Raw genomic sequence first — 14,491 nt, forward strand, 5'->3', positions numbered from 1 at the left:
ATGACCTCTTTCGGGTCTCTTTGAATCTCTGCTGTAGCGTCACTTCGAAGGCAGATCTAACAGAGAACCTGGACTGTCTCCTATCATGATTCCTGGGAAATATCGCTCTGTTTCTGGCCGGGCTGCGAACAACGTAAGCTGGGCCTTCTACTTTCTCTTTCTTCCCATTGGTACTCTTTCTGACTGGCGTCTTTGTCCTAGGAGATGGGCTGTATTATTGGGACCAGGGCCGCTGGGTCTGCTCAAGCTATTGTCTGGCCGGCGTTTGAGGTTCGTGGGCTGGACCAAGGCACAATTTAATATTGTATGATAGGTACTCAAAGTCTTGTCCAGGATCTGGGCTCCCCAGAAGGTGGAGCTGGTCTGCTGTGAAAGGCTCGGGTTTATTTAAATTCCTTTGGCCAGTCAATTCCTTTTTCTTTTCTTTTCCTTTTGACTGTGAAGATAATTTATCATTAGGTAGTCCCACCTCTTTCACCTGTCCCATTGAGATATTTATTTAGACCTGAATGGCAAATGTTGAAAGCCTGAGTACTAACTAGAGGGTTAAATTGCTGCCGACATTTTGGAAAATAAATCAGTGAAACCTTTTAATTCTTAGATGTGATTTTATTGTTTTCAGCAAATCCTCAGAACAAGATCATTTACCAGAAACAGAAATCGAGCATTCTGTTCTAATTTTTTGTTATATTTTTATGTGTACCTTTTTTTTTTGGAAATATGTGTTTGTGTATGAAGAGCAAATTTTATGGTTTAATTTTTACATTTCAGGTGAACTGTGGGCTTCATCTGGTTATTCAAACATCATCGCTTCCTGAAAAAAACAAAGTAAGATTTAAGAAGGTTGGCCTTTAAATAGAAGATTGTTTTATTTTCTACACAAATAGCAGCATGATTTAAGAGTAGATTCTAAACTGAAAAATTTAAGTAGATTTACTTTGATTTCCAGTTTAAAGCTAGTTCTTACTTTCTGCCTACATAAAGCCAAAATAGCCCTCTTTAAAAAACTTAGTGTTATTTTATTGATTACAAAAGGTAAGGTTTGTGTGTGTGTGTGTGTGTGTGTGTTTTGACATTTACACTTTTTTTTTTTCTTGAGACAGGGTCTAGCTCTGTCACCCAGGCTGGGGCGCTGGGGCACAATTTTGGCTCACTGCAACCTCTGCCTCCCAGGCTCAAGTGATCCTCCTACCTCAGCCTCCTGAGTAGCTGGGACCACAGGTACCTGCCACCAAGCCTGGCTAATATTTTTGTATTTTTTGCAGAAGCAGGTTTCGCCATGTTGCCCAGGCTGTTCTCGAGCTCCTGAGCTGAAGCGATCCACCTGCCTTGGCCTGGCAAAGTGCTGGGATTACAGGCGACAGCCACCGCACCCAGTGATACTTACATATTTCTGAAATCAGGAGCCTTCTTAAAATTGATGGCATGTCATAGTTTAATTCTTTCTTAGTAGAGGGTAAAATAATGGTATGTCTTACTACTGATGACACCTTAGATAAAATGGTAATTGGGAGGGCATATCCACACATCCCATTTAAAATCAGGGAAGAAAAAAATAGGTTAGCAGTGGACAGATGTTAGACTTAATGTTATTTAGAAGTTACAATATGAATATGAGATTTTTTTCCCCCAGACTATTTGCCCATAATGTCTCTAGCATTTATAGAATTTCTGGCTTTTGATTTAATTTTTGAGATTTTGAGATAAACATGTTTCTCTTTTCCTTCTGTCTCACCTCAGCATTTATACTCACCTACTTTCTACACACTATGTCTCAAGACACAACATGATTTTTCCTCCTTTGACCATGTTGGAAACCTCTAACCATCACAATTCAGGTGTTTCCTAAAAAGTTATTAAATAGGCATCACTGGAAGAACTCTAAAGTGAAGGGCAGAGTTCACACATAACAGCATGAAGAAGGGTAAAAAAAGGCATGAGGAAGGTAAATGGAAGGACATTGTTAGTCAAGGAGGCAGCTGTTGATGACATTATGTATGAATATGAAAATAGTGAACACTTGGAAAATAGATCATTTGATCATCTCAAGCATCAGTTAGATTAATTTAAAAATATTCTTTATTGTAATCGAGCATAATGGATACCCTCCAGAGCTTTCCTAATTGATTTCTCTGGACAAATCCTTTCCCACCATTATAATGTTTCTAGGGACTGTGTGCCTCATCTAAACATTTTTTCTAAACCATTCACTTTCTCTTGTGTGGACATCTATTCAGAGAAAATACCTTCAGGTCATATAATTCCTAAGGATATAATGCAAATGGCAACATAATGTTTATAGTGTGGATACCTTAGAAGCATCTTAATTTATTCAGGGTACATATTTGGGTTTTTTTGTGGCTAATCATAAGAAGTTGTTTTGGGTTTTTTTTTCTCATTCCTCCTACCAGATAATTATTTTAGATCAGTTTTAGATCAAGTGAAAACCCTTCTTAGAAGACTTAAATATACAATTGTATTATGTTATAATAGGACATTTAAAGGGATTATAATGATCAAAACAGTGATGTTTTTCAACAGCATTTTATTTATATTGTGTGCTTTTTTTTGTAGCAAATGGTTCTTTTAATCATTGTATTTGTGGTGAGAGCATGGAGGGATTGGAAGTGTCTCAGCTTGGAGTATCTTTTATCTGACCTCATAAAATTGACCCTGATTTTGTGCGTGGTAAAATACAATGATAGAGGTGCAGTCATCACCTCTATCTAGTTCCAGAATTTTTTCATCATTCCAAGTGGAATCCCTATAGCCATTAAGCAGTTACTTTTCATTCCCTGCTTCCCTTAAATGCCTAGAAGCCACAAATATGCTTTGCATCTCTATGGATTTGCCTATGTGGTATTTTGTGTCAGTTTTCTTTGACTTAGCATGATGTTTTCAAGGTTCATCCACACTGTACCATGTGTATCAGTTATTATATGTTATTTTTTATTATCTTCATTGCTTAGTGTTAAATTTGCCTCCAAATATTTTTTTCTTTAATAATGTTTTTCAGGTTGAATTCAAGCTAAATAAAGACACATCGTCATTCCCCGGTAGACTTTTACAACATGACCTTGAAAGAAACTACTCAAGTAGGCAAGGTATTGTCAGTGAGTAGAGATCAGATGTGGTTCATCATCTTTAAATAATATTAACTGTTTAATAATGTTGAATTACTAGGTCCAAATAAACTTGAATTTAAAATGAAATGGTTCACTGGGACCAAATTGGTTTGGTATTTTTTAAAAAATCATTGGTTGTATATATATAGCATAGTAGATTATTTCCAATATAGGAAAAAGCTGTTATTATTTTCCTTTAAGGGTGGGCTATACACTAGAGAATGGAAAAAGAATGTTTCAGATACTGTATTAGAACAGTATTTGGAAGTCGCTAATTAGAGAGAGTAAGCGTATGGGAACACAAATATTAAGGAAATAAGGAAAGAATGGAAAGTCAGCAGTAGAGAAGAAACAATCTTTCCCTGTTACTATCACATATAATTATAGATTTTATATTAAAGGCCTTAAACTTTAGTGTCTATCACTTGGGATCTTGTTACAAATGCACATTCTTAGTGCTCCCCCTCCATCTTCCCCATTCTGATTTTGTAGGTCTTGAGTGGGATTTGGAAATGTGCATTTTAATAATGTCACAAGTGATTCTGAGGTATATGGTTTGTGGGTCATCCTTTGACAAATAGTGCCTCATATGATCTGGTTATATTTTTCAAATCAAGGAAAAATTTCCTTCACATTTGAATCTTGGTTTGTTGCTGACAGCCATTAGCTTTGTGTAATGTGCTCATGTTAAACACTTCTGAATCCACATATACAAAACTGCCTTTACCTCTTAGGAGTTTATATGAGAGGGCTGATCAATATAGACCTTTCCAGGTTGTTCATGTTATTACTGTGGGAACATATGGTGATTTTAAATATTGGGTAATTTTCTCTCTCTTTTTATTTCTGGGCCAACTTCTTGGACCCATCTAATCTGACATATCTTTTCTCTTTCCTACATTCTACACTCTTGTCTTGACCAATTGCTGGACATGACATCAGCCTAACTGCAATTCCACAGTTCAGGAAGCATCTATCTTTGCCTTCTTTGATTCAGTTCAGTAGATATTTATAAAGCAAGTATTATATGCCAGTCACTCTTTTAGGTACAGAATTATAGATGTGAAGCCTCAACAAGAGTTTTTATGCTTGCATTGTGAATTTCCTTAACATTTTTAGTAACAATATCTTAAAAGTTTTCCCGAAATCACGAATCAAAATTAAGTACTTTCACTAAGCTTTTCTTGAGTTAAAGTAGGGAGTTAGTAAACAGATTTGAGGACGGTTGGCCAGGCAAATTTATTTAAGTGGTAAAGTGTTACTAGATATTTGCTAATGAGGAAATAGTATGGATGTATTGAATTTTGTGAACTTGAGAGATGAATAAAGTTTTGTACATAAGTAATGACCCATTTAGTATGAATTAACTCTTTAGGGAAAAAAAACCTAATTGGTTTTTCATTTAAAAAATTTATTCAAAATTAGGTTTTGTGACAGGATACTCATTTAAAATGTCTTAAATGTGTACCTGGTTGCTTTCAATGTGCTCCCTCAATAGTTCCAGGCAGTTTCGTGCAAAGAAGGCCAGACAACTTAATTATTTTCTTGACTTTTGTACTCAAATTTTACTTCCAAGGGCAGAAAATTTTGGAAAAATTATAAGTAGCACTTCATCAGGAAAAGCTTAGGGATGTCTGTCTAATAAACTATCTTGATGCCCAAACATGATAATTAATTTCAGCCATTTCTTATTTTTCAAAATTAATCAAACATATGATAGCCTGTCCACACAAATTAACCAGTGGTACTCTCAGTCAAAAGTAAAGACACTTGATATTTTATTTAAGTTAGTGAGTTTAAAACTTGATATGTGATTTCTTTTAGGCTTCTTGTAATACTAAGAGTTAACCCCTGTGTCTTTGAGATTCTATACGTGCCATATATTGCAGGAACTACTATATAATAAAATTTCAGTTAACCTGACCTTATTGATTAAATCCCTTAATTAGGAATTTTAAAATATGTGTGTAGAAGGGAAGAGGCAATACTTTGTTCTTAAGATAATGATAAATCACTGGAAAATCTAGAGTTAAGATTTTCGTTACCAAAACAATCTCAAAGACAGGGCTGAATGGACGCACATATATGGCAATATGTATTATGCCATCCGTCCATCCACCTGTCTGTCCATCCACCCATCTGTTCATTTATCCATCCATGCATCCATCTCCTCATCTATATATTCATATATCCAACCAGCCATCCAGCCATCTGTGTATCTAGCATGCAGTGCAATGAACATTCTTACCAAATTTAGACCATTATACTTCTTAACACTTTGAGATGCTATTTATATTGAGATTTTTTTAAACAGAAATAACACACACAAAATAGATTTTCAATTAAGTCTTAGTAAACTGGAAAAACAATTAATTTGTCTATTGATTGCCTACTGAATTTAGATTTTACCAAGAATATAAAGAATATAAAATGAGGTTCATCACCCAAGGAGCTTGTAAATTTAATTGGGAAGACAAGGGCTACATATCTGGTAAGTTAAATAGTAATATAAGAAATAAATAATAACAGGCCGGTTGCTATGGCTCACACCTGTAATCCCAGCACTTTGGGAGGCCAAGATGGGTGGATTGCTTGAGCCCAGGAGTTCAAGACCCCATCTTGAACATGGGCAATAAGATGAAACCCCATCTGTAAAAAAATACGTAAATTAGCTGGGTGTGGTGGCACATGCCTGTAGTCCCAGCTATTCGAGAGGCTGAGGTAGGAGGATCACTTGAGCCCGGGAGTTTGAGGCTGCAGGGAGCAGTAATCATGCCACGCTGCATTCCAGCCTGGGTGACAGAGCAAGACTGTGTCTCAAAAAGGAAGAAAAATGAAATAAACAGTAACAAACTGTTACAATGAAAATTTTGCCACATAGTAATGTAGTTTTCATGTGGGTGTTTATATACCCACATATATATGTGGATATTTTAACTGTGGATCTCTCTGGTTCTCAGTTATTTAGAAGATCTTGTTGTGTGGTAGATTTAAGGCCTTTTACCCTAATCATTCTTATGGCTTTCTGTTTATTGTAAGCAGTATATCACATTGATAGTAAGTTCATTATGCTGATATTGATTATGACTTCTGTGTATAAAAAGAGCTAGAAAGTTTAAGGATAAAATTCCTTTATTCACTGAGTGTAAATTAAATTTAATCTTTGATTATTGCATCTGTATCTCAAGTTTTGTAAAGTTTAAATTTGCCTCTTAAAAATTGAGGATTGCCTTGAAGCCTTAGCAAAATAATTCACAAAACCTGACTAATGCTAACAAGAGATATTGAGGTTGTCTGCTGCTTGGAGTTTTTCAATCTTTTATCTTTAGTTGACCAATTAATCTTTAATTAGTTAATTCTTAGACTGCAGTCAGTCTTTAGACTGTTTTTTGTTTGTTTTGTTTTTGTTTTTTTAACCATCTTGACTTGATATCCAAATCAGTTTACTGACTTGTGGTTGCTTTTAGGTATCCTGCTAGCATATGGTCATGCCAGAAAATCAGTTTGTTGGTGAATATGATGTCAATTCTGAATGCTTATGCTCTAGAACATCATTATTATCTTGATATTTCATAATATTCAGAAAAGTGGGATGTGAGCACTGATATTTTGTTCAAGAAACTAGGGTTGAGATACTTCAGTTTATGCCTTGCAGACCTGAGGAAGCTAGCAAATGCCATTGCCTTATAGCTTTTTAATATGATTTATATAGAACTTGATTTTAAGTTGTCATTATATTGTCTGGTGACCTCCCAAAAAGTAGGTTAGCTTTCTAGATTTGGTTTTGATCTTTTTGTTAGTTTCATCAGCAGAATTCTGTGGTAACCTCAGGTTCTATTTTACTATTATATTTGCTGCTGCCTTTAAGCATTTCAACATCAGTTGCTGCTCAGAAGATTTTCTTTTCATAGAGGAAAATATGGTAGATTTCCTCTGGCATTCAAACTGTCACATTTGACCCATTACTCAAATCTTACCTCATTTCTGGAACTTCTCATCATTCCTTCTTGACCATTTACATTCTTCTAGTTCTTTAGAAAATATCTGAATATTCACCTTCCCCCAAACCCATCTGTAACCACCTTCATTAAGTAAAAAATAACCAGACACACTTATGTGCAAATTTACAAATAGGTATTCTTTTTATTCTGCATTTATGTATGTTGTTCTATTTATGAATTTCATATGTGTATTTATTAATTTCAGTCTGTTAGATTGAAGGCTACATAATGGCAAGCACACCATCTAACAAACAGCCTATAAACCTTAGAGGGGTGTCATATACTCCGTGGACCCTAACTATGAGAATACTAGATTTACTGACATCCACTTTGGTATCTTGGCAATATTCTCTACTAATAGTGGCTGAACATACAAAGAAAGAGATGATGCGAGGTTTACATCTGCTATCCAAAACTACTTTTTGTGTATTTCCTATGCATCTCATCTACAACAAATGTGACAGAACTATATGGGCTGGAAATGAAAACTACCGTGAGCTCCTTGTCAGCATTTGGAGATTCTTCCATTAAAATACCTTCAAAATCCAGAATCTGGCAGGGCTGTCATAGCACTGGCCCAAATATATCTGGTAATGAGGGACAATCATTTTAGTTATAGAGAGTTAGAATTTAAGACAAGGAGTTAGGATTCCAAAGGGATAAAGATAGCACTGGAGTAGTTCTGTACTTTTAACCAATCTGTAAGGCAAGGGAAAAATTATTTGGCATACATGGAACACATAGTTTAGGTTTCAGAAGGAAAGAAACAGATTCAACTTAGTAATTAATTTCAAATGTGGAGAGCTATGGAAACTATACTTGCTAGATAAGATATTTATGGTGCCAAAATTCTCCAAATATAAGGTGACTTTAGTTTCAAGACTTTGAAGGCTTTTCTTAATTAAGTAATTTGTATATCATTTTTAATAGGTGATCATATTAATTTGGTGAGCTCATCATTGTCATCATTTCCTATTCTTCAACGTTCTTCTGAAGAGAAAATTCTTTACTCAGACAGGTTGAGCCTAGAAAGGTGAGGACAATTTATTTTATTTTATTTTTTTTGACTAGGTAATACATAGACATGGTACAAGATTTGAAAGATGCAAGTCTCCCTCCTTCCTCCTGTTCCCCAGTTATTCAATTCTCCTATTTAGATATAATCATTTTTTAAACCAACTTTTTGCTTCTCCTTCCTGAGGTATGGTGAGGAATTTTATATCTATATAAATAAAAGAGCTTGACTATACTCCGCAAGAGTACTACAGCAATTCTAAAATATGACATTGATGAAAAATGGATTTTAGTATAGAAAAAAACTATAATATATATAATCCTCACATGAGCTTCCTGGGCCCTATCCAGTCTAGTTTCCTGTTACTTCACTGGCTTAATCTCTTCCTACACTCTCCTTCACTCACTGCTCCAATCATACCTGCCTCCTAGCTGTTCCTTGAATACACCAAGAGTGATTATACCTCAGGAATTTGGTACTTGCTATTCCCTCTGCCTGGAATGCTGTTCCTCCTCATATCTTTAGGTTCATTCCCTTACCGCCTTCAGATCTTTGCTCAAATGTCATCATTTCAGGGATGATTTTCTCTGGCCATCCTCTCCAAAATTGCAACCCCTTACACACTGAAGTCTCCAGCCCCCTTCTCTGCTTTCATTATTTTTCTTCTTAGCATTTATTACCCTATAACATAATAACTATTTACTTACTATGTTTATTGTCTGTCTCCTGCTAGAATACAGGTTCCATAAGCACAGAAATTTTTGTCCAGTTCTGTATTCTTGATATTTAGAACAGAACCTGGTACAAAACATGCTCTTGATAAAATTTTTTTAATGAATGAATATATTTAGAACTTGATCCCCATCTTTACATCTAGGAAACTATCCACAGTAACATGGTGGATGAAGGATCCCAACCTCTACCCCAGTGGTGTAACCAGCAGAGAAAACATCTCTGCTCTGCATAGCTGTAGCTTAGCAGTGCACATCTGACAACAAATTACAATGAACTGTCTGTGTGTATAGTTGGGAAACACTGCTGGAGGTTCCAACATGTTCTTTTGTATGGAAAGTAACACTGAAGGGCAATATCGCTCATGACATCTTTGCGGTATAGATGGTTTTTGAGAATGCTGTCTAATATTTATAACTTTCATTATATTTTATATATTTTTTTATATTTTAAAATGTTTTGAGGGATTTTTTTTGATAACTTTTCTTTTGATCTCTGAAAGACTGGCCAAGAATAGTACCTCAGCTTCCTTCCGTTTCATGTTACTTGATATTAACAGGAGCCAGTATTTTTAAGACTATGACATAACAAGTTAGGCACTTCCTTTGTAGCTTGGTGTGACTCAGGCAATTGTGAAGATGGGTCCTTAACAGCATGGGCCTCTGGGGTGGAGAAGCAAACTTTGATCAGGCAGAGACTTGCTTATCAAGAAAGTCAGGATTAAGAGAACTGACTCCACTTCATTGGTTGTGAAATGACAGAATCACAAATATATAAAGTTAGGCACCGTTTGACAAGAACCAGGATGTGCAGTCAAGAAAGTTTGGCTAGCAGCAAGAAACTAACTCAGGGATCACTTTTGAGAGCCAGTGGGTAGTGCCAGTGATTTCCAAAGGCAGATATGCCATGCTTTGCAGCTTCTTAGCTAGGGACTGAGGGGTCAAGAGCAGAATCCAACCCTGAGAAGAACTACTTAGAAGAGCTAGGCTCTGGCTCTTTTGGGAGTTAGGTTAGCCCTGGAGTACCAGAAAGACAGCTTATCAGCACCCAGAAGGAAACACAGAAGCAAAGGCATAGTCCATTAGATGTATCAGTAATGGGGTAGGAGGTGTAGCAACTCAAGAGTTTTGTAGGCCTAGAAACTCCCCTTGAGGGCACTGGTTCTCTGGTTATTATGTATGTTTGCTTGCTTGTTTTGTTGGAGTGACAGAGGTTTATGGGGTTAAGTGGTATACAAGTGAGCCTTGGCACTGGGACTTAACCACTGTGTTTAGTATCAGAGAAAGTGACTTTATTTCAATCTGTGGTAGCTTATGTAAGAGGGAGGTTGTAGGTTATTTATTTTCCTATCTTAGTGATGACCGATTCAAGAATTGGATGAAATAGAAGTTGGGGAATATCAGTAAGTTTAAGAGAAAAAGAAAAAGACTGAAGCAGAAGTGAGACGATTTCAATTTTTTGCTAAGCTGATGCACAAAGATACAAATCTTAAGGTAGAATACTTATAATTTATTAATTTATAATTTATATACTAAATTTATTGATTTATCACAGTTGTGATAAAATAGTTGGATAAAATATTGTGATAAAATAATTGGATAAAGTATTGTGATAAAATAATTGAATATATGTGAATTTTAAATATTCTGTGATAAAATAATTGAATACATGAAATGAATTATAAAATTAACCATACATTAAAAGAATTAAACTATTGCCCAAAATTTCCTTTTCTTTTCCTTTATCTTTAACAGGTTTCTTCAGAATCTATATTTTTAAACATCATATCTTTGTTAGCCATTAACATTCAGTTACTTTTTTTTTCTGCGAATCATTATTTTTTCTCTTTATCAGGAAGATTCTGATCACTTTCATAGTTTCAGTTATGCTAGTAACACTCTGATTTATTTTCTTTAAAGCTTACATTAACTTGATTTCTACAGAAAGAATTTCTAATAAACTTCCGTATTAGAGTTGTTCACACTCCGATAGAGCTGTATTTTCCTTGAAGACTCCTTTTGACCTCTCAGACTAGAATCATGCAGGACCTCCTGTCTGCCCCTATTATTTTACTACTAGAATTCTTAAAGGGCCCTCAACTTACTTACTTCACATGTAATACGTTACAACATTTTGCATAATAGAGGCTTACTGTTTTAAATACAGCTGAAAGCATATATTTTTAAGGTTTTGTCCTACCCTGTAGGACTCTAAATGTTCTGCAAAGTTCAAAGTGTTGAGCATGTAAACGTATACATAAAATCTTAGTTTCTGAGGAAATGTTAAGGACCACTTTGCCATTAATAAATCTCAGTATGAATTTTTTTTTAATCAAATCGAACGGTAGATGGCCGAATTTCTTGCTCTTTTGAAGATGTCATCTAGCTCAACAGTCTATGATTCCCTGAGAGACCCTTTTATATGTTTTTAACTCTGATGACTTAGTTGCCTGGGCAGTCGTTACATCAGTGGATTGATGCCAAGGGCACTTGTCTGGTTATGTGACAAGATTCAGTCATTTAAACCTCTATCACAAAAGACAATTATGTTGAATGTTTTCTCATGTTAAGTCAATTTCATGTGAAAAAAATTATATTTGAGTTTTTTAATATAATGAGAGCTTAGACATAATTTTAATAATAAACCCTGTCAAAGTCTATTGGTTTTTTTTTGTGAATGATTTGCAATTAAATATAGGTCGCTTAGTTCATGGGGGTTGGAAGTGGTCCAACTTATTTTTTTCTCCTCACAGAATGAGAGCACAAAGATACTACTACTAATATTTGTAAGAGGAGGTAGGTGGCTGAATCATAACCTAATTAACTTTTTAACATTTTTTTCTAGACAAAAGCTGACCGTATGTCCTATCATCAATGGGGAAGACCACCTTCGTTTGTTGAACTTTCAACACAATTTTATAACTCGGATACAAAATATTTCTAATCTACAGAAGTTAATATCCTTGGATTTATATGATAACCAGATTGAAGAAATCAGTGGGCTTTCTACTCTGAGATGCCTTCGTGTCCTTCTGTTGGGGAAAAACAGGTATTCTTTGTAGAGCAGTGTTTGTTTGTAACCTAATGTTATGTGTAGGATTAATGTGGAGATGACAACTTAGAATTGAATAATACTTAAGAAATGAATAGGCTAAAAATTTTTAAAAATTATTTGAATTATTTGAGTGGACTAAGATCCAGTCATAATTCGTTTCATGAGATTCCGTTTGACAATTTGTCACACCAAGTAACATTTATTATGTATTTTACTTCCATTGCTTTTCAGTGCCATATCTTATAGGGAAGTAAATAGCAGACTTTGGCCTTGATTTTGTTTCCTTAGAACTTACTTTAAACATGTGTATTCACTTTAGGCTTATGTATTTCACTTGTGACTCTTCCCAGTGTTTGACTAAGGGTACACACTCGATACTTTGTGATTATCAAATCACGAATTGATTCTTTTTCAGACGGTAGTTTCAGTTTGTATCTAACATTACATCCTATATGAACTTCCCCAGTTCCTTTTATACAACTCTGTTATGTAGTGCAACTATACAGTTCTTGACTTATTTCTTTGAGATTCATTCATTACTTTTCATTCTATTTTACTGAATAGCTTTTGCAATGCCTACAAAGAAGGGCTTTATAGTAAAATCCAAAAATGATTTTTATATTATCAAATGAAGAAGTTTAGATATAGTATCATAACCAGGCTAGGTTCTCCTCCCCCATCTTTCCCCGCCTCCCACCCTAGCATGGATCTTGGATTACTCCTTGCAGGGAAAAAAAGTAATATCTTTTCCTCACCCATCTCAAGGTTCATGGCTGACACTCTATAACAAAGATTAACAAGAGAAAAGCATTAACAATTTATTTAATACAACTTTTACATGACACAAGAGCCCTCATAAATGAATATCCTCCAAAACAGGGAAAACTGTGTATTTTTATGCTTAGGTTTGATAGCAAGTGGACAGTATGATTGGACAAAAGGAGGTATGAGCTAATGGTAATAAACTGGGGGAACTTAGCAAAGTCTATTTGCTCAGATTCTTCTTGGTGTCTCTGTGTCTTCATTCCCTTTTTTGGGGTATATTATGTATTTTACTTCCATTGCTTCCTTCCATGAGGGTCATAAGACCCTCATTCCAGAGGACTCCTGCCCTATACCCACAAAGGGAAGGGATAGATCAGATACTTCTATCTATCTGGAAGATAGATCAGAGAATTCTTTTTATGGCCTCAGGGGAGAAAGGGGAGAGAAGCTCACAGAGTGAGCTTAGGAAAGGTATCTTAAATTTAAGGTAGGGTAGGTAGATCAGAGAATTCCTTTTATGGCCTTAGGGAAGAAAGGTGGGAGAAGGTCAGAGAGTGAGCTTCCTCCTTTTTTTTTTTGAGATGGAGTCTCGCACTGTCACCAGGCTGGAGGACAGTGGCGCCATCTTGGCTCACTGCAACCTCTGCCTCCCGGGTTCAAGTGATTCTCCTGCCTCAGCCTCCTGAGTAGCGAGTACCTGGGACTATAGGCGTGTGCCACCATGCCCAGCTAATTTTTGTATATTTAGTAGAGACAAGGTTTCATTGTGTTGGCCAGAATGGTCTCGATTTTTTGACCTTGTGATCTGCCAGCCTTGGCCTCCCAAAGTGCTGGTATTACAGGCATGAGCCACCACGCCCAGCCTGAGCTTCCTCCTTATATGATTTTCTCAATTTCTTTCAGCTTAAATTACTCAGTATGCCAATGTGCCATAGTTTGGGGTGTTGTGTATTGAGCCTTGGCTGTCTTTATTCTCACTACCCAATGATAATATAAGATAGTTTTCCCAATATCATGTCCCAGAGTTCTAGTCTCTTGTTTGTCCTCCATAGTTTCTATGAAGGCTCCTATCAGTGTAGTTTATTACCCATAATTAGTTCAAGTGTTAAGCTAAGCGTTATGTAGTCTGAGCAAATTTGGAGCATATCTTAGTCTGTTTATGTTGCTATTAGGCAACCCATTGGGGGTCAAATTTTAACATGATGTTCGGTGGGGTCAGATATTCAAATCATAGCAGGGAGATTATAGAATCATAGCGTATTAGAGCTTGAAGTGACTTCAGAGAGTAGCTTCCTCTTTTTACAGATGGAGAAATGGAAAGGCAAAGTGACTTTTGCAAAGTTAGATATATACAAAGTCTATACAATAAGGGTATGCCACCAGAGCAGTTCACTGAGTAAGGTGAGAAGGGAAGTTCACTTTTCATACATTTAAGGCATTCCCTAGTCTCCCTATTCTCTTGCCCAGGTGCTTCCTATTCTCTTGCCCAGATTTCTTTACTAGTTTCTGATCCTCAGAGTTACTGATTTCTTTGCCTCGCTTATAATTATTCTTTAATACCATTGTCATTATTCCCTTCTTCTAGTCCTTGAATTAATATTTTTAGTGATATTTAAAATCACTTTCTCTAGTATTTAAGGGCTGTTCCTGGTTCCTACCATTTTAAGTCATCTTTCCATCTGATCTATCTTTCTATTTGTACTTTTCCGCTTCTCTGGCTTCTTAGAATTAACCCTTTAAGTTGTCGTTTTTGATAACTTGTGCCTTGAAGCCACCAGTCTATCTGAGCTTCTGACTTT

The 14,491-nt window shown here is 35.8% G+C and overlaps 1 protein-coding gene across 10 annotated transcripts in view; it reads left to right on the forward strand.

Moving 5' to 3' along the window:
• Positions 1-22: 22 nt before the first annotated feature.
• LRRC49 (leucine rich repeat containing 49) overlaps positions 23-14,491 on the forward strand; it is a 169,311-nt gene continuing 154,842 nt past the window's right edge. For 2 of the 10 annotated variants that reach the window (XM_077939650.1, XM_015142590.3), the window contains exons 1-5: positions 23-133; positions 772-828; positions 3,017-3,104; positions 8,057-8,159; positions 11,718-11,921. Coding sequence is in view for 5 of the 10 variants with exons in the window: in XM_015142590.3 (XP_014998076.1) it covers positions 86-133; positions 772-828; positions 3,017-3,104; positions 8,057-8,159; positions 11,718-11,921 (500 nt within the window). In the remaining 5 variants the exon portion in view is untranslated. Of the gene's footprint in view, positions 134-771; positions 844-3,016; positions 3,105-5,533; positions 5,617-7,607; positions 7,717-8,056; positions 8,160-11,717; positions 11,922-14,491 lie in introns of those variants that run through there. The other 8 variants (XM_077939643.1, XM_077939649.1, XM_028851085.2 and 5 more) reach the window with 8 other exon arrangements.

The sequence above is a fragment of the Macaca mulatta genome, chromosome 7, assembly GCF_049350105.2.
Source record: "Macaca mulatta isolate MMU2019108-1 chromosome 7, T2T-MMU8v2.0, whole genome shotgun sequence".
NCBI classification, from domain to species: domain Eukaryota; kingdom Metazoa; phylum Chordata; class Mammalia; order Primates; family Cercopithecidae; genus Macaca; species Macaca mulatta.